At 37.9% G+C, this 25,987-nt stretch overlaps 1 protein-coding gene across 2 annotated transcripts in view; it reads left to right on the plus strand.

Annotated features, from left to right (window-relative positions):
- The window catches only part of fbln2 (fibulin 2), a 54,322-nt gene that overhangs the window by 22,751 nt on the left and 5,584 nt on the right, over window positions 1-25,987 (plus strand). The window contains exons 4-16 of one of the 2 annotated variants that reach the window (XM_059538434.1): window positions 817-943; window positions 1,392-1,581; window positions 6,648-6,854; window positions 8,650-8,760; window positions 10,397-10,498; window positions 12,096-12,236; window positions 15,255-15,389; window positions 17,454-17,591; window positions 17,766-17,909; window positions 18,874-19,002; window positions 19,489-19,614; window positions 20,429-20,545; window positions 22,502-22,630. In XM_059538434.1, coding sequence (XP_059394417.1) covers window positions 817-943; window positions 1,392-1,581; window positions 6,648-6,854; window positions 8,650-8,760; window positions 10,397-10,498; window positions 12,096-12,236; window positions 15,255-15,389; window positions 17,454-17,591; window positions 17,766-17,909; window positions 18,874-19,002; window positions 19,489-19,614; window positions 20,429-20,545; window positions 22,502-22,630 — 1,796 coding nt within the window. The remainder of the gene's footprint in view (window positions 1-816; window positions 944-1,391; window positions 1,582-6,647; window positions 6,855-8,649; window positions 8,761-10,396; window positions 10,499-12,095; window positions 12,237-15,254; window positions 15,390-17,453; window positions 17,592-17,765; window positions 17,910-18,873; window positions 19,003-19,488; window positions 19,615-20,428; window positions 20,546-22,501; window positions 22,631-25,987) is intronic. The other variant, XM_059538435.1, reaches the window with a different exon arrangement.

The following is a 25,987-nucleotide window of genomic DNA, read 5'->3' on the forward strand; positions in this document are numbered from 1 at the left end:
ATCAAAGGGATAATTCACCCCAAAATAAAAAAAATACTGTCATCATTTACTTACCCTCCACTTGTTCCAAACCTGTATAAGGTTCTTTCCTTTGTTAAGCACAAAAGTAAATATTTTGATGAATGCTGGTAACCAAAAAGTTGCTGGTGGCCTCTCTGACTTCCATAGTGTTTTTTCTATATTATGGCTACCATCATTTGTTTGGTTGCCAACATTCTTCAAAAAACATTCCTCTTTTGTGCTCAACAGAAGAAATAAACTGAAAAAAGAAATAATGCAAATAAAATGTAAAAGGCTACTGCTGATTGATCAATTGAAACTATCATTTTCCAAATATGTGGTCTTTTTAAACCAGGGGTATATTAGTTGAATATAATATAATATAATATAATATAATATAATATAATATAATATAATATAATATAATATAATATAATATAATATAATATAATATAATATAATATAATATAATATAATATAATATAATATAATATAATATAATATCATATAATATAATATAATATAATATAATATAATTTGTTCTTTTAGTCATCACTCTTCAGTGTAAAGTGATTCTTCAGAAATCATTCTTTAATGATGATTTGGTGCTTTAATTTCTTTAAAAAAAAAAAAACTGTAATAAACTGTAATTTTATTTATACTATTTTTCATAAAAACTTTATACCTTTGCCTAGCACTTTTTTTGCTGCCCCTGAGGTCCTCTGCTCTAAATAACAATAAGTGCATCTGATGAGACTTAGTTTTAGAATCAGGTATTAAATTCTGTTCAAATGTCTTTTGTCTGCTTTGTTCAAGTGTTGTCCAGAAGCAGTGCTGTTCAGGTGCTCTGAGAGACAGCAGGTGTCAGGCTGGCATGAACGCAGCAAGGGCCGGACATGCCTGTGAGGGAAACAGCCCACTCTGCGGGGAAGATTCTCAAACGGTAAGATCTTAAATAGTGGCTGCAAAATAATGACTGTTTTTAACAGTCCACAGAGACCACAAATAATGACAGAAAAATACCAATGATGTATAATCTCTGTGGGATTCTGCATGTTTGGAAACAGACATTATTTTGGCAATTCAAAATGATTTACTGAATGGTCATGTGAATGGCTGAATATTACATGTCCAGGCAAAAACCTAAACATTTTTGTCTTAACAAGCTGTGAACTCAAAAGAAAAGCAAGACATCTTGTCTTTATATTTCTATTTTTTAACCCCACAGTGAAATTTCGTTAACCCTTATTGTTAACAATAAAGTGTGACAAAAGATTTTTCTCATTGGCATGACATCACATGACATAAATGTTCACTTTTAGTGTGATAAACACTTGCTGCTAAGCATGACTGGTTAGGACTTGCAATGCAATTTTTGCTGTTTCATGTAGGATTGCTGTAACTGCTGTGCGCTGGGTCTGCGTTTGCAAAGGGAAGGTAAAGGTTGTGAAGTGCATCAGCACCTTAGCTACCCTTGCGGACATGTCTTCCTCACCTGCTGCGAGGAGGGAGAGGAGGGTCTTGCTCCGCCTACGATCAAGAAAAAACAGAGGCCTCAACCGACCGTTATTCCTAAGAGAGGTGAAATTCTTGTCTTTTTCTTACAGCAGAATGCATGGTTTGCAATGTGTAACCTGTAGTTTATGGCTGATTTCCAGTGGTTAGAGTCTGGGGTGAGTGAGAGTTCCTATTTTATTTTGACGGACTGATCTAGACGGGCTGTCATGCCAAGAAAGCGTTGTGATGGAGACACACCATATGATGTGAAACCACACCAGAACCTGGAATGTCTCAGTTTTGAGCTGCATTTTTAACACAATGTCCCAGTTATCTCTTCATCCCAGTGACTTTTGAGTGTATGTCTTCATATTAACATCAGAGCCTTTGCTTGTTTGTTTTTGAAGCCCGGATCATATTTGGAAGCATCTGAAGTCTGGCTGTGTCTTGGCATTCAGTTTCACATTCAAGTTCGTCACACTGCTGGCCGAGAGGTTGACATTGATGGATCAGAGGAAAGAAAGATGCCCAGAGCTGATTGGTCAGGTGTCACGTTACAGTTCAGAATAACGTACAAAGATGCTGGCAAGCTGGGCTGAATCAGAAGCAGATGGCAAAGCAGGCTGTTGCCTCTCTGCCCGTGCCAGCAAACTTTCCTTCTGTCTTAAATTTTTCAGCTGACTACTTTCACTCATTTTGGCAGGATTTGCATGGAAACATTGTTCTCTTTCTGGATTTCTATTCATCCTGTGAATTGTGCTATATGTTTACACTGGGACAAGAGCTGATATTAGCTTTAGGAGTAGACTGTGTACACTCCAAAAATTGATTTTTGCTGCTTTTTTAATTAAATTTATGAAAATGAGGTAATGCAGCACAATTCTTTTGTCTTCTTAACCTGATCTCATTGCATGAAATGTATTTGGAAAATCGATGTTGACTTGATCCTTTTGTATTGGGAATACTTGAATAATGTTCACTGGAGAAAATCCAGATCCAGACCCACACAAACACAGAAATGAGTAAAGCTTTATTTTGTTTGTTTGTTTGTTTGTTCTTTCATTCTAACATTGCCTGTGTAGTTCATTTAACTTATTACTCAAAATTAAAATGTATTTTTTTCATTTTTTAAATATATATTTTTTTCTTAACTTGTTAAATGGCCTCTCATATAAAACTATTATTAAATATATTCAAATATTTATGAGCCATGTTTGATGAAAAAAAAACATTAAAATGTGTAATGTAAGTTGTAATACATGTAATACGTTTTGGATTTTATTTTAATCTAAAATTTCCAGCCTGTAATTGTCCTGTGGGCAGTACACATTTGAACTAGTTCGAGTCTCGAACTATTTAAAACATTATTTAAAACATTAATTTTTCTTTACTTGTAAAATGCCATCTAATATAAAAAAATATTAAATTTGTTAAAATATTTTTATTAAAAAATATAACCCAAACCCATGCTAAGTAAAAAGCCAAGAAGTTAAAAAAATGCATTAAAATGTTTAATAAGATTAAGTTTCAATACGGTTTAAACACTATCAGAGAAGCATTAGCAGTGCTGGAAAAATTTTGTGGAAATTTCCCACAGTTTAATTAAATGCGGGGAAGTTGTGGCCTAGTGGTTAGAGAGTTTGACTCCTAACTCTAGGGTTGTGGGTTCGAGTCTCGGGCTGGCAATACCATGACTGAAGTGTCCTTGAGCAAGGCACCAAACCCCCAACTGCTCCCCGGGCGCCGCAGCATAAATGACTGCCTACTGCACCGAGTGTGAATTCATGGTTTGTGTGTGTGCACTTTGGATGGATTAAATGCAGAGCACGAATTCTGAGTATGGGTCACCGTACTTGGCTGTATGTCCTTTCACTTTTTAAACCAGTTTGTGGCTTACAGCTGAATAAAGTTTTCCAATACTGTCCTTGCTTTTATTCTATCACCCTGAGAGCCATTGTGCCATTTCTGTGTAATGGCAGACGCTCATTGCTTAACTAGCACTCCCACAGTTATCAGCAAAGCCCAAGTCAATAGACCCAGGTCACTATTCCTTTGAATGAAACACAAAACCCAGACTTCACCTCTTGCTTTGTCTCAAGTGGCACATTCCTTTGGACCAGTGCCTTGCTTCCCCTAAAGTGCCTACCTGATATCCTGAGGCAAGGTGAGATTAGCTGTGGCGCGAGTGTGTATATTTCCTTTTCGTGGTGCACACACATGAACGCTAAAATAGGTCCAATTAAATTGCCTCCATAGAGGTACCCGCAGAGATGCCTTTTCTTTTTCTTTTTAAGGAGACTATTGCTAACTACTTAAGCCCTCTTGGCTGCATCAAAGGTTTAGGCGATACAAAAACGGTTGCGAGGTAAGTATTTCCATCAGGCCCCCTGCCACCTCCCACCCGTAACGTGATTAATTATAGCGGAAATCTTTAATCTCTTTCTCCCTTCACTGCATTTACTTTCAGTTAATGAGTGTGAGAAATATTTACTTTACACAAGCATGCTGTGGAAGGTGAAGCCGAGTCTGTTTATTATGTTTAGTCAGACGTTAATTGCCAAGTCAGTCGAACGCCTTGCCAAATTGCTGCGCAGTGTTGGAAAGCCTGTTCATTAACTCCGTCCGTTGTTGTGTAGAATTCAGTGAATGTGGATTTTGGATTGATAGGAGGTGATTGGCAGATGGAGGACACAAAGGGTGTGGCAGAAACAGCTGGCAGCGGTGAAATTACAGATGTTGACTGGCGTATTGCTTTAATATGTATTATGTTTATGTACAAGTAGTCCTTCATTGCCAAGTCCTTCTGGTTGACATCTGGTTTATCCTTCATCGGAGACACTAGTGGAATCATATTATGTATTATTAAATGACATGAATGTATTATTGAAATAAGTTCAGTTGAGAAACAGTATCGACTAATCAGCATAGTAGAAAGTTTTATCTCGATAAATATATATAATTGAGAAAAATAATGCATGATGTGGTGCTTTTTTCGTTTTTGGTTTAAATCTATTGAACATAAAACTATTCTAAGATTACTTACTAAGAATAATATTAAAAACAGTTTACACAGCCAGTAATTCTTCGTAAAGTTTTTGTTTCATGAATAAGACCCAATGATTTTAATACATATGTCATATGATGGACAAAGTTTAAAATTTTTGTGTTTTATGGGATATTAAGTAACAATATGGGTGTTATGATCCTTGGATTGTACTGGAAGAAAAAAAGTGCTTGATTTGAAAAATATAAGTAATGTAAATAAATAAAAAAAATGAAGAAGTTTGGTTTTAAAATATTACTGATATTTAAAGAAACTTTTCTGAAAATCACCTTCCCAAAAGTCCCCCCCAAACTAAATAATATCACAGAGAGGACCCCTGAAGTCACGACATTCAGATGTCATAAATGATAACTATTCAGGGCTTTTTGAAGGGAAAACAATCATAGCAGCTGTTAATGTAGTGTCTTTCCAGAAAGAAGTGCTCAAAAATAACTGCTTCAAAGGGCCCTTCAAATCAAACGCTTTCTGTGAGTCAAAGCCCATAAGTCTCTCAAAATAACAGTCAGTTTATGCTTTTTATGATATGAGAAGATTAGTTCAGGTTCACATCAAATGGTGGCACTCCAATAAAAAAGAAAAAAGAAAAATAATAATAATTTTTACTTGTTTAATGTTAGGTTAAGAAATAATGATTGAGGTGTGTACATATGCTGTCCTGTTAGTTCATTACATCACAACTAAACTATCTTTAAATACACATGAAACCATTTAAAATTAGTATTGCATTTTAATTTTTTATTTTTTAAATCAAGCTTTTATATTTTTTTTAATTAAATCCTTGTTTTGATATACAATAGTAGAGATCTTCTTATTTATTTGTGTTGGCTAATATAAATATTTAATTCTTTTACTTCCATTTTGTCAGACAAAGTTTAAAGGATTGGTTATAATTTGCTGAAAATGTTCTCATCCTCAGGCCATCCAAGAAGTAGATGAGTTTGTTTCTTCATCAAAACACATTTGGAGAAAGTTAGCATCACATCACTTGCTCACCAGTGAATCCTCTGCAGTGAATGGGTGCCATCAGAGAGTTCAAGAAGCTGATAAAAACATCACAATAATCCACATGTAATCCAAAAACAGCTTTTCACTTCACAACACTGCATGAAAAGAGCTGTATACGGACCAGTAAACTCCTGCACACACTGTAGATTTTCAGACAATTCTGGGAGTATTACTGACTAGACACGGAAATACCATGGGTCCATATTCTGCCAGATATATACCAATTCAGCCATTTGTTGCCATGGCAAATAATCCCCTAAATGAAGGGGGCATTCATTTCACATCTTTGTGCCACTGTGCCCTCCACTTTTGGTTCATGTTAAACTGGATTGGTTGATTTGGAACTGAACCCATCCCTAAACCAGACAGCTATTGGGCCACTGAGCACACAGACTTTCCTCAAAAGTCCTTTCATTGGTAAACTTGTTATTTATCCCACCCAAAACCCTTACAGAAAAGTATCCAAAACATTAACAACATTTAAAAATACAGTATCTTCCTCATCTTACACTGAGCTCAACCATTTCTGTCCTCCGCAGTGTTCTTTCTGTGTTTGTCTCGGTTAACCTTGTCTCCAGCGACAGCAAAACAACAGTAATGTTGACAATAATCTTTACAGGCTAATAGCCTATTTAAGAAGTTACATCATGTCAGTTTCTAAACTCACTGTTGTCTCACTGGCTGTTTTTTTTTTTCTTTGCCACAACAAGTGATTAAGAGTTTCAGCAGGGCCTGACTAAACCTAACTTTTGAAAAGTTCCACTGTTGCCCTGGAAATGATCATAACTCATAACACACACTGACTCTTTGGGGGCATTAATCATGATTGGAATTGATACTGCTAGAGAAACCACTTCTCCTGATACACCAGTAAGACTTTAATTGTTGGGCCGAATTTGTGTTGATTGCTTGTGGATTACTGTGATGTTTTTATCAGCTGCTTGAATTCTCATTCTGACGGCACCCATTAACTGCAGAGGATTCACTGGTAAGCAAGTAATGTAAAAATGTAAATAGAGTCATATGCAAGAGATATACAGCAATATCAGCCTTTAAACCTACTATCGCTTCTCTTCCTCAGTATCAGAAAGTCAGTTTCCGAAGCAAGCGTTGTCGGTTGAGGATGTGGATCCTGCAGTTAATTCACTAGAGGATTTGGAGCATGATGACGTGTGCCAGAGAATTGCACCACTCTGCCATCACACCTGCATTAACACTCGTGACTCCTACCTGTGCGCCTGCCTCCCTGGATACACGCTCCTGCAGGATGGTCGCACCTGCGAGCCAGGTAAGATCAGCTCCTCTTTGGGTTCTGATGACTCAGTATACAACAAAAAGCCATATTTGTGTTTCTTACTGTATACACATACAGTTTTGTATGTGTTAACCATTTTTATATTAAGCAGGTGTAGTTCAGTGAAATATCTTATATGCATAAAAGTTGCTGAGAACCTTCAGGGTTAATGTTATTTCATAGATTTTCACAGCAGAGATCTGCTTCTTTATACAACATAGCATATGCAAGCCTCATCTTTATGCACTCAAAACACACACTATCAGCCCTGCATTAAATAGGGGAATTAATCTTAATACCTGATCAACATCCTGTCTGCACTGTGTGTGTGTGTGTGTGTGTGTGTGTGTGTGTGTGTGTGTGTGTGTGTGTGTGTGTGTGTGTGTGTGTGTGTGTGTGTGTGTGTGTGTGTGTGTGTGTTTGTTATTTAGATCTGATCTGGATTCAAAATGACCTCAGATAACTCTTTGTGTGCCATAAGTGCTTTCAGATGCGTGACTGTACATACAGCAGTCGAGTGAAGTTTTTTTATCATGAGTCAGTGAAATAGACATCCTAATATTATTTTTCAAACCTTTGAAGTCTAAGGAACCGAATGAATAATATTCATTCGGTATATGCTATAGCATACATGATTTTACATAAGCTGAAATGAAGTAAAATTGCCATCAAATATTATCCAAAAATGGAAATTGTTTACTCATACATCATGGTATCAGTGTTACAATAGTATTACATACTATTTGAAATTCTGTAATCTGGAAAAATCTAAATATTAAGAAAATCGCCATTAAAGTTGTCCAAATTAAGTCCTTAGCTATGCATATTACTAATCAAAAATTAAGTTTTTATGCATTTACGGTAGGAAATTTACAAAATATCTTCATGGAGCATCTTTACTTTGATTTTTGGCACAAAAGAAAAATCTATTTATTACTTCTATTAATATTGCTCCAAATATACCTGTGCGACTTATAAATGGTTTTGTGGTGATGGGTCACATTTTTCATCTAATATTTACATTTGATTTCTGCTTCATTTCAATTAACTATAATGAGTTTTAGTATTTTTAGTTTTTGCAAATAATAACAACAATGCATGTTATTTTAAATCTTTTTGAAAATTCTTTTAAAACACAAAACATGATTTTATCCTGAACAGTCTTTTCAATATTATAAAATTAAGGAGAACTGGAGCTGTCTTGCTAGAAAATTTTGAAAAAGCATCATAAAAGTATCCTAAAATATCTTTCTATTCCAATCCCATAAGTAAATAATGATAACAGTTCATTTTTGTGAACCATCCTTAGATAGTAGTGATAGGCTGATAGCAGTCAACCTTAGTTTTGCCTGATTCACTGCAGTTTGTAATTATTTGTCTTGTTTCCCTGGTTATACGGCCAAACCCTAACAACGCCAAGGCGCGATGGGATTGTCATTATGTGTCAATATTGTTTTAGTGTCTCTGGTGACATGGAGGTGTTGATAGAGATCGTGTTGTGCTTCTCCAGTGTGAAACATGACTCATGATCTCATGTCAGGAGTGAACTAATGATACACCACAAGTAACTTCTCTCCAGCAACCTTCAGCTGACTTTAGGAATGCTAGGAATTCTGATGACAAGATATATGTTGGCAAATGTCACAAATCAAAGCACTTACCATAATTTCTCATCTGGTCATGATTAAATGTTGGAGAGAATGTTGGCAGTTTCTCTACCAAAAATACCATCTGACAGGATGCAGAATTGAAAAGAATGACTCACTGCTTTCTCTCGCTTTTTTCACAGAGAACAAGGAGGAGGACAACAGAGTTAGTGAGGAAGACAGGCTGATAACTGTACCTCCAGCAAGACAAGAAACTACTACTCAAACCCTGGTCTTACATAACCCATGTGCTGGTGTGTGTTATACAATTTAGCAGTGCATTATCTACTCTCTTGGGAAAATAAAAAATACTTTTAGGCCCTGTTCACGCCTGGTATTAGGCTGATGACTAGTGGATGATGCTAGATACAGTTGTGAATGGGGTGTAAAACACACTCACTCACTCACTCACTCACTCACTCACTCTCACACACACACACACACACACTCACTCACACACATATTAGGGCTGGTAAGCGATTAAAAATTTTACATGATGTGGCGATTAATTAATCTAATTAATCAAAAATTAATCATACATTAATTTATCTAATTAATGCGTTAAATTAACAGCCCTAATATATATATATATATATATATATATATATATATATTGTATAAAAATACTGATTTGTTTTTTTAGCTTCATTCATGATGGAAAAAAAATATGCAAATTTTTTGTGGTTGGTAGAACTCAGAATCCTCTACTTGAAATGAAGTGGTTTTTGATCAGCAGCCAGTCTGTTAGTCACGTCTTGGCATAATGGGTTGTTTTGATGTGCGCATACCATTATTCTTTCAATTGTCATGAGACTGACACAGTATTTCAATGATCTGTGAAATTCTGGCACCATGACAGAGAACTAAATTCCAGATCATGAACTGTAGCCTCACAGGTACTGTATGGTTGATCTGATGTTCTGCACTACAAATGTTATCTTAATTGAAACATGCTTGACAGAGGAGAAAAAAAAATCTTCTTTCCTCCTCATTCAGCAGGCCATCCAGAAGATATAGCGCTTTAGAAGATAAGTCATTACTCCACAAAGTTTAATGTATAGCTGGTTTGGGAATGATGGTAGACATTTAAGGACTTGAGCATCTGGAGTATCAATCAGTGCGATGATCTGGATGTATCTGGGCGACTCATTAACTCATGCTGATTACAGTTTAATTTTTTTACTAAATCTGTTAGTGCCATAAAGAAAGTACACACTCAGCCTGATATCTGGGCTCTTGCTTCTATAAATAAAACTAAAGCAAAAAATTATATAAACTGAAATAAAAAATATAAATACAAAGTATTTCAGCTAGTTGCCAAAGCATCACTGCTCATTATCTTTTAGTTTAACTTGATATACTAAAATAACCAAAACTGCAATAAAAATATTGGGAACTTTATAGAAATATTAAAGGAAAAAACGAAAAATTTGAAAAACACAACAAAATTTGTAAAGCCTAAAGAATATATACTGTGTGTGTATATACTGTTTATATATATATATATATTCAATTGAAAAAAATAAATAAAACTAATTTAAAATGCTATTATAAACTATAATCGTATATAAATTTTATTTTATATATTATTATTATATTTTTTTTCATCACAATTAACCACCCTCTCACACATCCTGGAAAAGTCCGAAAAATTTACAAAATCACATTGCCTCCCTTTTCTTTTCAGATTTGAGGTATCAATGATGTCTGTAGCACAAATTATGCAACTTTTAATAATTAGGCTTAGGGGGTAGTTGATAAAAAAAGTATACATTTTTTTAAGTTTGAACAATAATAACAGTGATCCTTGACGTAGTACAGTATGTATAATGTAATGTATAAAAAAGAAATGTGAAAGATGCATTAACTAAATTTTGCTGTGGTCTGCAGGTAATGGGCCTTGTTCTCAGCAGTGTTCTGCAGTTAGAGGATTGGCCCAATGTTCCTGTTTCCCGGGATTCTCTCTGATGCCTGACGGACACACTTGTGAAGGTAGAGTACTCTAAATTTGTCCAAAACTACACATACACAACCTCTTCTCGATGCAGCTGTCAGAAAACACTGATAAAACTCTTATACCAGACTAACCAATCTCTTATTGGATTGAATCACTCATGTATAGCAGTTATACCCAAAGGATTATGACAAGAGATTTTTCATGGCCTAAACATCACAGTCTTACCTGAGGACCTGCTTCCTTCAGCTTCAGCTACTGATCCACAACCATTTACTCTCCTTCAAACCTGACTATAATAATAAACAGTGACCTCAGCCCTGGGTTCGACAGCTCCGCTCTCTCACAATACATCTTTCTGTCTGATCTGACACTTTTTACTGAGGGTGCTAGTAAAATTGCCATGCGCAGCTGTTGCTATAAACCGGATCAGAAACACAATATTTTGGTTGTGGAGAATTATTTATTTCATTTACAGTATATAGTATAGAGTGTGTGTGTGTATATATATATATATATATATATATATGTGTGTGTGTGTGGTACAGTAAAAACTTAATTTAATATGTACTTAAATATAATAAAATAAATAATTAAATGCAAGTTAGAAACATTCACTAAAAATAAGTCTCAGTTTAAAGTTTGTTTAATTAAATTTTTATTTTACTGTAAAATTCTGATACTGATAAATTCATGTTGAGTAATTACTTTTTATGGATTAAAAACATTTTCAATTACTTTTCTATTCTATTATATTCCACAATCTGACAAGCAGCAGTCGTAAAGAACAGAATGAATTGCACAGTGTACCAACTTTTAACTTCTACAGCAAATGTAGAAGTAACTAGCCATTTTCAGCTCATTTTGAATTACTGTGATGTTCGACAGCAATTAATATTGTTTATTGGATTAAAACATAAACTGCCTAGAGGCACAACATGATTGTCAAATTTTACTTTATGTTCACCTTGATTCGGGAGACATAAGCTGTAAATCAGGGCAGTTTTTGCACGTGAGAACAGTTTAAGGGATGATATAATGAAAGGGTAGTTTTCACTGCTGAATTATCTTTGTATTTCAAGAGTTTATTTCTCTCTCTCTTTCCGTGTCTCTCTGTCAAAGCGTTCCCATATGCTGAATGCGGGTGGGCAGAGACCTTGATTTCATTTTGGCAGTAACAAAATCAAGCTTGACTGGCTTTGCTGGAGCCAAAGACTTAAGTCACACTCTACAGGAAACTGGATGGATTTTTTAAATGAAATGTTTTAGTGTTAACTTTCATTCAATTTATAATCAACATTTACACTTCCAAATGCATGCTCAAAATACGAGACTATGGATATCCTCCCCGGAGTTTCTCTAACATCTGTTTCTTTTTTTAAGCCATATCCATGTGGTAAATATTAAGCGTTATAGAATCAGAAAGCCAGACATGCATGCGATTTCGCCACGAAGAAAACCTACTTCAAACAACAATAAAATGGTTGATTAATTGAGAGCAAACCTCACTATTAGAAACAAAACCTGATCTGATCTCACACCTCATAAAATGCTAATAGGACTATGAGGGTGGAAGTGGCGTGTATGTGTTATGTGTGTGTTCTTTTTTCAACTAAACTGTTATGTGTATCATAGATGTGAATGAATGCACGAACGGCAGACACAATTGCTCTCGGGACGAGGTGTGTGTGAACCTGGAGGGCTCCTACCAGTGTGTGATGCTGAATGAGATGTGCGATGAGGGCTTTATTCACAACCAGAATAGAGATTGTGTGGGTAAGAGGTTTCAACTGGCACTGTGAGACCGTTTCAGCTCACTGTTGGGGCATGTTTGTCCAGCGCTTGCCCAGATAAACACTCACTAACACTCAAGGAGGAAATACAAAAGCTCATCAGCATGCTCTTACAACTAGCACACATACATATGGTTGCATTATGGGTATTATGTTTGCTCAGAATTCTCACCAGAAGCTCCGGGGCCTCTCCGAATTTGTGTTGCCTTTCTCCAGACATAACCAAAACATAGCAGGCATTAGTGGTTAGCATACACAGATGTCTCAATCTATTACAAAACAGTTTGATTCTTCAGGTGGTTTATGGGTATTTTGGATCGGCCTCTAAACAGAGCTAGACAGAGAAGTGTTGGTGTAGGCTTTGAAAATTACTTTATACATTTTTACAGTTTTTAATGGTGATGTTAGGTTCAAAATTATTGATAATAATTCTAATGAGCATGCTTGTTAAACATATGCTCTTAAAGGAACAGTGCTCCAAAAATGAAAGTGCTGTCACTATTTAGTCATCATTGTTTATTGATAAATCCCACCCTTTTTTTATATTATTATTTATTTATATATTACTATTAGTGTTATACTTGAATATATAATCTATTGTTCAATACTTGAATGCATTTATAAGTAATTATTTTATATTTTATATATACTTTTATTTAGATGTATTACTTCTCAGTACTCCCACAATAAAAATATGCAAATGTGTGTGCATGTCCATAATGTTATTTTAGTATTATTTATGTCCTATTATAATATGTATTAACATTAGCTTTATCAGATACATTAGTATTTATAATAATTAGCTCTATTTTTTACATTTTAAGTTTTCGTTTCAAATTGTTTATGCTTTAGTAATTTAATTTGACAAACACTTGTTTTTCCTTTTAGTTTTTTATTACTTCTATTAAGCTTTTATTTTACTTCAATTTTAGTACTTAGACTTATTTATTTCAGCTAATTACCAAGGCAACAATTCAAATTTTTGTTTGTTTTCTAATATTTATATTTTACATTTACATGCTTTTATCTAAAGTGAACAAAAGCAATTTGTCAAAAAGGCCATAATATTTGTAGTATACAGTATATTGTTTCAGATTTATAAAAAACAAAAAACAAAAACAAAAAAACTGTTAAAACAACAACACTGACTCATAAATAAAGGCAGGAAATTTAGACAAAAGGTGAACCCAAGCTTGCAACCATCTTGGGCGGTCATCATCACCCTCTCATCTTAACCCCTATCAATCACACCAGAAATAATGTTGACAGAACTATCAATCATACCAGAAATAGTGTTGACAGGCTATAATCCTGATAGCTTGCACTGCAGTCACATCCCTTTGCAATATAACTAACCCACTCCCCTTTGCCTCCAGTCCACAGAAATGCATTATTCATCCCATACATATCCTCTAATGCATTTCAGAGCACCGCATTTTGAAGGCAATTCACCATATTGTTATGATAAAGCAAATTTTTGGAATAAGTGCCACTGCTCATGTATGTTGATGAGGCAGCTTGTTGACACTTTTGTGCTAGGTGCAAGACAGAGTGCAAGAGGGTGTCGGATATGCTTTCTGTGTGACTTTTGGGGCTAAACATTATGCACATAAAACACAGTGATCTCACTCTCCTGGCAACTGAAGTTTGGACCTTTAAATGTGTTCTGTCATCATAGACTTACATTTATGTCATTCCAAACCTGTATGACATAAAATAGATTAAAAAAAGAGAATAGAAAAACAACAGAGACATGACATAATGGTGAGTAAATGAGATGATTTTTAATTTAGGCTGAACAATGTCCTCTTGTCATGTAAACTGTAATAAATGGTTGTAATTTTACTGTAACAAATGCTACAGTAAAAACCTGTTAACTCCATAAACTGTAAAAACACTATATGATGAAAAGTTATAAATGATTTAACACTGCATTGTAATGTTATTGTAACTTAAAATGAAATAAAATGTATAAATTACTACATAATTTACTGTTTAGACATGTAATAATAAACAAGAACATACATTTACAAGAAATTATTTATTTGAAAAGAAATATGTGCCACCCAATAATCTACAGTCTTCCTATATATATACTGTACATACACACACACACACACACACACACACACATATATATATATATATATATATATATATATATATATTCCCCGGGCGCCGCAGCATAAATGGCTGCCCACTGCTCCGGGTGTGTGCTCACAGTGTGTGTGTGTGTTCACTGCTCTGTGTGTGTGCATTTCGGATGGGTTAAATGCAGAGCACAAATTCTGAGTGTGGGTCACCATACTTGGCTGAATGTCAATTCACTTCATTATATATTATATATTTTTTTTCTTTCATCCTGGAAGTGCATGTACAAAAAACCTTCAAACATTCAAATTCAGTGTTCTCTGGATGCTGTTACCAGCTGTTATGTGGAACAGATAAGGTAGCATGTGCTGCTTTTTTCTCTCTTGTCTTAATGTGGCTAGGAGAAAGCAAAAACATTTCCAGTCAGTCCCATGGAATTATTTATTCTGGCAACAACATGACAGATTGAAGCCTTTTCTTGGCCTACAAATCAGCCATTGTCTAAGCCTTTAGTAATTATTTTCTCCTCTCTCTGGGCCGCGTTGCTTTCCAATCTTGTTTAGTCTTTTTTTCAACTTAGTCCAGAGTTATTGCCTTTAATAAATCTGGCCAACTGAAGATCTTGACAGTTCGCAACAGCGCCAGAGCTAAAGAATGTGAAGCAAAATGCCTTATGTGTGCCACGGCTAATGGAAACACACAATGGTATCTTGGGTTTTTTTTTTTTTTTTGTTTTGTTTTTTTTTTTTTCACTGCTGTCTCACCTGCTTGCTTCTCCATCAGCTTCAGCTTCTTCATTCCAGGTTTTTGTGGATGTACTGTACTCTCCATTTGTGTCCCTGGCCCTATTTGAGGATGTTACTGTACACTTTGGAGATCAGGTAAATAACGCTGTGATTTTGCTTTGCAGATGTGAATGAGTGTGTGACGAACACGCACACCTGCCAGGCCGACGAGCGCTGCGTGAACACGGTAGGAGGGTTTGTGTGCGAGAGGCAGATCTTATGTTCGAGCGGTTACCAGCTGCGGAATGGAGTATGTGAAGGTGGGTACAATATCAACAAATGCTCACATGTACACACACACATAAAACACATGCAACATCATTTTGTTTTCCTAATTTACCTACATTTTATCTCATTTTAATTAATGACACTTTTAGTATTTTAAGGAATAGATAAGGGAAAAAAGGTTAAAAACGTTTAACCTTTTTAGTAACTGCAACAGTCCGTTAATACCAAAAATTACACACTTAAGCTTTAATTTCACTAAAAGTCCACAGTGCATTGTTTTTATTAATTACAGTATGTTCAGAGTTACATCTACTGTACGTGAAATTTGCTTTTACATTGGATCAAATCAGCAGAAACATGGCACCAACTGTCCCCCAGCTATCGCTGCTATCCGGTGATGCATATGGACAAAATCAATAACAAACGGTCTTCCGTCTTTGTCAGGGTCCTCTAGCCCACACTACTTCAGAGATCTCGGACCATTGTCTTCATCATCTAAACACACCACCGTTACCGATGTAGAGAAGAACCAGAAACTATGCATCAATCTGTGCAGTAAAATGTTCATTTTGTAGGCCTTCACAGTTCGAAAGAGGCCACAGCTGACTCGCTCGCCAACAATGAAAGCATCCCGCACTCTGTTTTTACACAAAGCAGATGCCTAGACACATTTTACAATTGCCTTTGAACAGGGAAAACTTTGCAAGAGTCTCTGATTCTTGTCAGGACTTGGCCTGGTGCATGCTAATAAGTGTGGAGGGATTATAATCATCCTAAGAGACAGAATGGTAATAGTGTATTTTAACTAATTGCAGACATTGGAGTGTTTAAAATGAATGCTCTGTTGCTATAGTGCAGATGTAGGATTGGAAAGACCACCCTAAGCCTGAGATTAAGGGCTTACTAATAGCCATAAGTGGGTTTCATGTTGCTTAGGTAACTGTGCTAAGAAATCATATCTTACCTGGGTTCTGAATATTGAATATAATGCAAGAAATAATAATGTTACTGACAATATCAAGAAGCATTTTTTTGTAGACTTGCCCTTGGGCTATATGCTAAAGCAACATACAACATGAGCAGTGCAGTCTGATAAACAAACAATGAGCTGGTTCAGTGCAGTCTGATTCTTGAACAAATGACTCATTTGAATCACTTGTTTTTACACAACCATTTTCTGATTTCTGAACAAATCATTCTTATATGCTTGCTCTTTTAGTGAATCAAAAACAGACAGTGTGACCAGTGCAGCCAATTCATGAACAAATGACTCATTACGCACTGATTCTTTTTTGCTAATTAAAAAATCTCCATGAAAAAGTTCATCCGATTCCTGAACAAATGACTTTTATGAGCTGGTTCCTTTTAGTGAATGAAAAACACACACTGAATGACCAGTGCATTGTGATTCATGAACAAATTAGTCTTATAAGCTGATTCTCTTTTAATGAATAAATGATGAATGTATGGTAATCCCAAATGACTGACTGTTATGATTCTTATGGTTATTTTAATGACTATGAGTTCAAAAAGTTTGAATCCTTCATTGTACTTTCCATCATTTGACTCATTTACTGAGCTGCAGGTTATTATTGCTTTCAGTCATGTCTATATCAAAATGAAGAAAGTTTTATGTCAGTACCATTAACAAGTTGCGAAATATAAAATCATTTAGCTTTTACTTTTAATATCATGCAATTGTGGATGACTGATGATAAATAGGGTTTGATCCTTTAAGATCATCTGCCTTCAAGTGTGAGCATGCTTTCCCGGCCTTATTGAGCCACAGTGCCACCTACTGTGAAGTTCTAACTTGTAATTGAATAGTGTTGTGATCTGTCCAAACTCATCTCCTCCATCAAGATGTCTCAGATGAGCTCAGTCTATTCAATATGTTGCCATGCTTGCCAAATTTGGTGAGATTTACAAATTTTCCTGAAGGTTTTAAGAGAGGAAACTTAATTTGTTTGGACCTTATAACAGCATCATTCTCAAAAGCAAAACAAATCTATCAGAGCATGGAACCCGACTGGGTGGCGTCTTGCTGTCCGGTGCACTGGCCTGTTTTGACATCTGGTGCACTCTTTCTGTTTTAGACATTGATGAGTGTGTTATGCGAACCCATAACTGTGGGATGGGCTTCCAGTGCCAGAATACTGATGGCTCCTTCACGTGTAACCCAAAGCAACGCTGCCTCACAGGCTTCTCTCAGGACTCGCACGGCAACTGCATTGGTAAGACATGGAAGAGCGAGCTTCAGAGTCACTCAATGCCCCCTAGTGGACAGATGCCATAGAATACAAAATCAGTAAAGACACTTTTATGAACATTTTTACAAGAAAGTTGCATATTTGTTTCATTTTCCTTCTATTTTTATGACTTTCATGCTGTCTCTCTCTTTATTTTAGATATCGATGAATGCAGCAGTGTGAGTGAACCATGTACGACTGGCTTTAACTGCATAAATACTGTGGGCTCTTACACCTGTCAGCGCAAGATTATCATGTGCAGTCGGGGTTACCATTCCAGCCCTGATGGGGCAAGATGTATTGGTGAGGATGCACATAAATATACACAACTATACCTTATCACTACATCTTCTGAAACTCAGACATCTTTTTAGTTTTTAATTAACCATTATTATAAGTTCAAAAGTTTGGGGTCAGAGTTTTTAAAGAATGCAATACAGTTATTTAGCAAGAATTCATTAAAGACTTTTTTTTTTTTTTTATAAATCCTGTTATTTTGAACATTCTATTTATTAAAGAATTCTGAATCCATGTATCACCGTTTACACAAAAATATAAGCAAGGACAACTGTTGTCAACACTGATAATAAGACATGTTTACTGATCACCAAATTAGCATATTGGAATGATTTCTGAAGGATCATGTGACACTGGAGACTAAAGTAATGATGCTGAAAATTCAGCTTTGCCATCACAGAAATGCCATTGTTAAATGTATTAAAGAGACTGGATTTGTACATTTTAAATTGTAATACTATTTCTCATTATTGCTGTTTTTACTGTATCTTTGAATAAAGTAAATGTTGAGCAAAATGTCTTTCAAAAACATAAAAAAAATTACTGACCCCGAACGTTTGAATGGTAGTGTACAGTATTATATAAAATGTATATAATACATATATATATATATACACACGCTATGTATAGAACTTTGTATTTTATTATTTTACTATATTTGAATGGTTTTTTACCAAACATTTCTTCTGAAATTTGGCTTGACAAAAGAAAATTCTACTTGTTTAAGCAACGTACTGTACCTAGGAAATACTGTGGTAATACCATGGTAAATGATGATAATACCATGCTCAAAAAATACCAAGCTACTATGATACATGTCCAAAAAAGCTGTTTAAACCACGTACAAACAATTATGAATTATGTAAAACCACACTAGTAGCATGGTAGCTACGTTTTGTTACCATTTTTGTTAGCATATATGCTAACAGAGTCTGAAAGAACTATTAAATCTGTTGAACATGTACTACAGATGTAGATGAATGTCAGATGGGCACCCACCGCTGTGGAGAGGGCCAAATCTGTCACAACCTGCCCGGCAGCTACCGCTGTGACTGCCAAACCGGCTACCAGTACGACGCCATTCGCAAGCTCTGTGTGGGTGTGTATTAACAGACGCATCGACACACGCAACAAATACACAGCCAAACCACACATAGCAAGTTCACACAAAACGTCACTTCAAAAATGACCTTACAAAATACTACGCAATACAAGAGGAGGTTTTTCAACATTAGCATTAGCATCTGTGGCACAGGAAAACTGACTTCTGACCCCAAACACGTTCAAGTTTCAGCCATTTTTTGAAGTATCTTAAACTACAGCTGCGAAATAAAGCACTTGAAGGGCATAAAAAAAGTTTGGATACCGTGACTGAATTACCCAAAGGATGTTGTCTTCTCTGTGGTTAGCCAAACTAACAGCATGCATATAGATGAAGCTGACAGCAGCTCATGCTCAATAGAGCATTCTGCTCCTATAGCAAAGTGAAAGAAGACAGCAAGGCAGGGGGGAAGAGAAAGAGATGCTCCCAGACTACAGTATGTTTGTAAACTAACGCAGTTCTCTGCATCTTTTCTGCTGGCAGATGTAAATGAGTGTTGGCGGTACCCGGGCCGTCTGTGTGCCCAGACCTGTGATAACACGCCAGGCTCCTACCAGTGCTCCTGTACCACTGGCTTCTCCCTGGCCTTTGATGGCAAGAACTGTGAAGGTACATCCATTTGCACTAGCAGAATTGAACACGGATCAGTTCTGCCTGCGAAAAATGTGCTGTGTTCTGACAGTATGAATGTTCTTTCTTTCCAATTAAAGTGATACACGAATAGAGTGCAAAGCAAAAATAGACAAGTGAGTTGTCAGCTGAAGAGTTTTCTAGGGGACCGGAGCACACTTTTTTTTTTTTTTTTTTTTACTAGTTCCATCATGGCCAGATTCATTCATTTATTCAGAGTTTGTTTCAAGGACTTGGTGGCTGACATAGCCTGAGGAACTTTTCATGAAGTGACTTTTACTTTGGTTTCAGAGGGACAACAGTATGTGCCATTTTGCAGAATTCGTAGTTTAATATGATGATTTAATTAAAAATAAAATGTACTCAGTTTGAGGGAAAAATGAAAACCAAATTGAATATGAAAACCTGATTGTCCTGTTCTCCAGCATGAACTGAGAATGATCCAGAAAGTGTCTTGTGCTTCAGTGGAGGAAGAACATCTGACCATTAGTTTACATACACAGTGTGTCAAAGGAATTTGATTAGTGACCTAGAAATAGTGCAGAGTTAAAAATATTTCCTTTTTTATTATTTAATTAAATCTATTATTAATATTTAATTGCAATTTTCTGTACATCATTATACATTTTGAATCCCAAATATTCAGTGTAGTTTCAGATTTTTCAGTTTTACTGTATATTTGCACTGATATGACACACCGCCAATATGCACAACACTGTAATGATTTATGCAAATATATACAAACAAACAGTTTTTAATCCAAAAACTTGATGTTTACTGTGTTCTCTCATAGATGTTAATGAATGTGACAACAATCCCTGCAGTCAGGAGTGTGCAAACATTTATGGCTCTTACCAGTGTTATTGCAGAATGGGCTACTACCTGAAAGAAGACGGGCACACGTGTGAAGGTGAAGTGTCATCAATGTCCACAAGACAGGAAATAGATTAAAATGAGTTTCCATCATTCCATTCTACAACCCGAATTCCGGAAAAGTTGGGACGTTTTTTAAATTTTAATAAAATGAAAACTAAAGGAATTTCAAATCACATGAGCCAATATTTTATTCACAATAGAACATAGATAAAGTAGCAAATGTTTAAACTGAGAAATTTTACACTTTTATCCACTTAATTAGCTCATTTAAAATTTGATGCCTGCTACAGGTCTTTAAAAAAGTTGGCACGGGGGCAACAAATGGCTAAAAAAGCAAGCAGTTTTGAAAATATTCAGCTGGGAGAACATCTAGTGATTAATTAAGTTAATTGATATCAGGTCTGTAACATGATTAGCTATAAAAGCTTTGTCTTAGAGAAGCAGAGTCTCTCAGAAGTAAAGATGGGCAGAGGCTCTCCAATCTGTGAAAGACTGCGTAAAAAAATTGTGGAAAACTTTAAAAACAATGTTCCTCAACGTCAAATTGCAAAGGCTTTGCAAATCTCATCATCTACAGTGCATAACATCATCAAAAGATTCAGAGAAACTGGAGAAATCTCTGTGCGTAAGGGACAAGGCCGGAGACCTTTATTGGATGCCCGTGGTCTTCGGGCTCTCAGACGACACTGCATCACTCATCGGCATGATTGTGTCAATGGCATTACTAAATGGGCCCAGGAATACTTTCAGAAACCACTGTCGGTAAACACAATCCGCCGTGCCATCAGCAGATGCCAACTAAAGCTCTATCATGCAAAAAGGAAGCCATATGTGAACATGGTCCAGAAGCGCCGTCGTGTCCTGTGGGCCAAGGCTCATTTAAAATGGACTATTTCAAAGTGGAATAGTGTTTTATGGTCAGACGAGTCCAAATTTGACATTCTTGTTGGAAATCACGGATGCCGTGTCCTCCGGGCTAAAGAGGAGGGAGACCTTCCAGCATGTTATCAGCGTTCAGTTCAAAAGCCAGCATCTCTGATGGTATGGGGGTGCATAAGTGCATACGGTATGGGCAGCTTGCATGTTTTGGAAGGCTCTGTGAATGCTGAAAGGTATATAAAGGTTTTAGAGCAACATATGCTTCCCTCCAAACAACGTCTATTTCAGGGAAGGCCTTGTTTATTTCAGCAGGACAATGCAAAACCACATACTGCAGCTATAACAACAGCATGGCTTCATCGTAGAAGAGTCCGGGTGCTAACCTGGCCTGCCTGCCGTCCAGATCTTTCACCTATAGAGAACATTTGGCGCATCATTAAACAAAAAATACGTCAAAGACGACCACGAACTCTTCAGCAGCTGGAAATCTATATAAGGCAAGAATAGGACCAAATTCCAACAGCAAAACTCCAGCAACTCATAGCCTCAATGCCCAGACGTCTTCAAACTGTTTTGAAAAGAAAAGGAGATGCTACACCATGGTAAACATGCCCCGTCCCAACTATTTTGAGACCTGTAGCAGAAATCAAAATTGAAATGAGCTCATTTTGTGCATAAAATTGTAAACTTTCTCAGTTTAAACATTTGCTATGTTATCTATGTTCTATTGTGAATAAAATATTGGCTCATGTGATTTGAAAGTCTTTTAGTTTTCATTTTATTAAAATTTAAAAAACGTCCCAACTTTTCCGGAATTCGGGTTGTAAGCCATTAAGGATTAAAACACAAGAACACATTTACATTATACATTACATTGATTAAAGAGATGATGGGGATACTCTGATGGGAATATGAGATCGATAATGTCTTGAATATTTTAATAAGGATAGATTTTTTTTCAGCACAGTATAGCAGTTAGTGTGTTGTTGTCACATTTTCCTAAACATTTATCTTTCTGGTTAATGGACAAATCCATCTCACAGTGGTTTGTTCTTTATAAATGGCTAGTTTTCTCAGTGATAAAGATGAAATGCTCTTACTTGTACTCTAGATATCGACGAGTGCTCACAGAGCATTGGAAACCTCTGTGCATTCCAGTGTGTGAATGTCCCAGGTAGCTACAAATGTTCCTGTCCTCCACATGGTTACTCTATGTCACCTAATGGACGCACCTGTCAAGGTAACACAAAAGTGATATATTACTTTTCATATTACATATAAATCTTTCCTTCATCTTATGTATAAATAAAAGCACATAGCATGAGACGAAATGTTTAGGATTTAGTTCTGGATAGTCATTCCCATAATGAAAATTCTGTCATCATTTACTCACCCTCATTTTGCTACAAACATTAATTCATTTCTTTGTTCTGCTGAATACAAAATAAGTTTAGTATGCTGATAGCGTAACAGTTTTGGTTCCTGTGTAATATTTTAATTATGATGTTTTTATTATGATGTTTGATTATGATGTTATGATGGTATTTTGCATTTTATGTTGTTATGTGTCATATGTGTCTTATGTTATATTATCTTATTGAATATGATTTTTGGTTTTATTTTATTATTATGGTTGTTTTACATTCGTTGCAGTGACCTAAGTATGTAAACGGACGTCTCCTATGTAAAAGGTATTTTTATGGAAGTGTTGCAGGCAGTAGGAAAAATACAATTCAAAATGTAACATAACATAACTTAACATAACATAAATTTAATCTGGATTATGTAATCATATTCCAAAAATTAAGTATTTATAAAAAGATTAAACTTTAAAATACTCATAATCAGACAGTTACTTTTTTATGGATTACATGATTACATATTATTTACACAAAAGCAAAAAAAACTCTATATAATTGTCACGGCTTACGCTGCTGGAAGGAACACGGAGCCGAGGGATAAACGAAATAAGGATTTATTAAATCAAACATAGGCAAGGTAAGTAGCAAATAACAGGTGGCAAGTGGCAAGTAACAGGTAACAAGTGGACAAGTAGACAAGTAGACAAGTAACAAGTAGACGAGTAGACCCCACCAAACAGAACTGAAAGGACAAGGCTTTTATACAAGGGATAATGGGGAAACACAGGTGGATGGCATGACTAAATTAACAGGGACATGGAACACATGCGGAAATGACTAGACACACCTGGGAACTAATCAAACCACACACGGAAGACAGAAACTGGGTCACAGGGGCAAAAACACACAAAATGAGTCCAGGTGTGTGACAGTACTCCCCCCTCCCGGTAGGTGCGTCCTCGCACCGTAGAAACAACAAAGGGAGGCGTGGGTGGGAACTTGGGAGGAGGTTCCGGTGGAGGACAGCCTCCCAGGAGGGGGCCAGCAGACAGGGACCACAGAGGAAGGAGCCAGGGAGGAGATGACGGAGGGAGGAGCCAGGGAGGAGACAGGAAGGATCTGAAGCAGGAGGTACCCAGCAGGACCCAGGCCACAGCCATAACGGCCCAAGGTGGGGGCGACGGAGGAAGGAGCCATGGAGGAGGAATGGTCACCGACTCCAGGGACTCGACCCACGGCAACAGAGCAAGTGGAGGAGGAGCCCAAGGCGGAGACGGAGAGCCGAAGAGCCAGGGTGACGGGGAGGAGCCGGAGGTCCTAGGCGGAACTGATGGCTCTGGTGACTGACGCGGCGATGTGGATCCGGAAGGCCGCGGTGAGGCCAGAGTGACCGAGGACTGAGGTGTAGCCGAGGGGATGAAGGAGCCTGACGGAGCCGGAGGGACGGAGGGATGAGGCGAAGCCGGAGGAGTGGAGTCCCGAGGCATAGGATGGACGACGCCAGACCAAGGCGGAGCCGGAGGGACGAGGGAGCCAGGCAGAGCCTGCGGACTGCCGGGCCACGGCGGAGAGGAAGGAGCTAGGAGCCATGGTGGAGCCGACGGGTCAACGGGCCGAGGCGGAGTCCAGGCCTCAGAGGCTGGAGGCGGAGGTGAGGGAGACGCCGACCAAGGCGTCGCTGGAGGATGGCGGTCCCGCTGAGCTCGCACCACAATGATGGTAGGCCGAGGGCGAGCAGAGGGGCAGCCAGACGACAGCGGAGGAGGAGGCAGGAGTGGGTGGGAGGGTGGGAATTTTGGAGGAGCAGGTATTGGAGTAAGCTCTGGGGCTGGAGCCCTTCCTGGGCTTAACGGAGGATCAGGAGCCCGTCCTGGGCTTAACGGAGGATCAGGAGCCCGTCCTGGGCTTAACGGAGGATCAGGAGCCCGTCCTGGGCTTAACGGGGGTTCAGGAGCCCGTCCTGGGCTTAACGGGGGTTCAGGAGCCCGTCCTCGGCTGAACGGGGGATCAGGAGCCCGTCCTGGGCTTAAAGGAGGATCAGGAGCCCGTCCTGGGCTTAACGGGGGTTCAGGAGCCCGTCCTGGGCTTAACGGGGGTTCAGGAGCCCGTCCTGGGCTTAACGGGGGTTCAGGAGCCCGTCCTGGGCTTAACGGGGGTTCAGGAGCCCGTCCTCGGCTTAACGGGGGATCAGGAGCCCGTCCTGGGCTTAAAGGAGGATCAGGAGCCCGTCCTGGGCTTACAGGAGGATCAGGAGCCCGTCCTGGGCTTAACGGGGGAATCAGGAGCCCATCCTGGGCTTAACGGGGAATCAGGAGCCCTTCCTGGGCTTAACAGAGAAACTGACATAGGTGAATTGGAAACCCCCTCATTTTGACCCATTTGGCGCTCCACATTTTGCTCCCTCATGGTGGGCAGTGTCGCCGGCTCTCGCACCTGGTCTGACGGGTTGCTCTCTGGCTCTCCGTCATCGGTGGGCTCGGGCTTATGCCTCGTACCGTGGGGAGATTGTAGGCTGGGCTCTGGGTCCAGAGTGGACCTGGCGAGATCCTCCATTGGGCCGACCGTGAGAGGTGACCCATTTCTCACCAGATTCCACTCTATGAATGCGGCGAAATCCTCCCGAGGACCATCTTCGGGCGACAACGCTCTGCACCTGGAGTTCAGGCTGGCGTGATAAAAGTGAGTCCCGTGGTCCGGGTAGCTGGTGGCATTAGCTATCAAGAGAAACCGTCTGGTATGGTCCTCGAGAGACAGTCCCTCCTGCTCCAGCAGGAGGAGGAGGTATTCGGGGCGATAGAGGGGATCCATGACACACTACGGAAAGAAAAAGACTGTGAAAAACCGTAAAAACAAAACGGAGAGAAAACACGCAGTTTTTAACTTTTCGGTCGGGTCTTCTGTCACGGCTTACGCTGCTGGAAGGAACACGGAGCCGAGGGATAAACGAAACAAGGATTTATTAAATCAAACATAGGCAAGGTAAGTAGCAAATAACAGGTGGCAAGTGGCAAGTAACAGGTAACAAGTTGACAAGTTGACAAGTAGACAAGTAGACAAGTTGACAAGTTGACAAGTTGACGAGTAGACCCCACCAAACAGAACTGAAAGGACAAGGCTTTTATACAAGGGATAATGGGGAAACACAGGTGGATGGCATGACTAAATTAACAGGGACATGGAACACATGCGGAAATGACTAGACAAACCTGGGAACTAATCAATCCACACACGGAAGA

This window comes from Carassius carassius, chromosome 44, assembly GCF_963082965.1.
Source record: "Carassius carassius chromosome 44, fCarCar2.1, whole genome shotgun sequence".
Classification (NCBI taxonomy): Eukaryota; Metazoa; Chordata; class Actinopteri; order Cypriniformes; family Cyprinidae; genus Carassius; species Carassius carassius.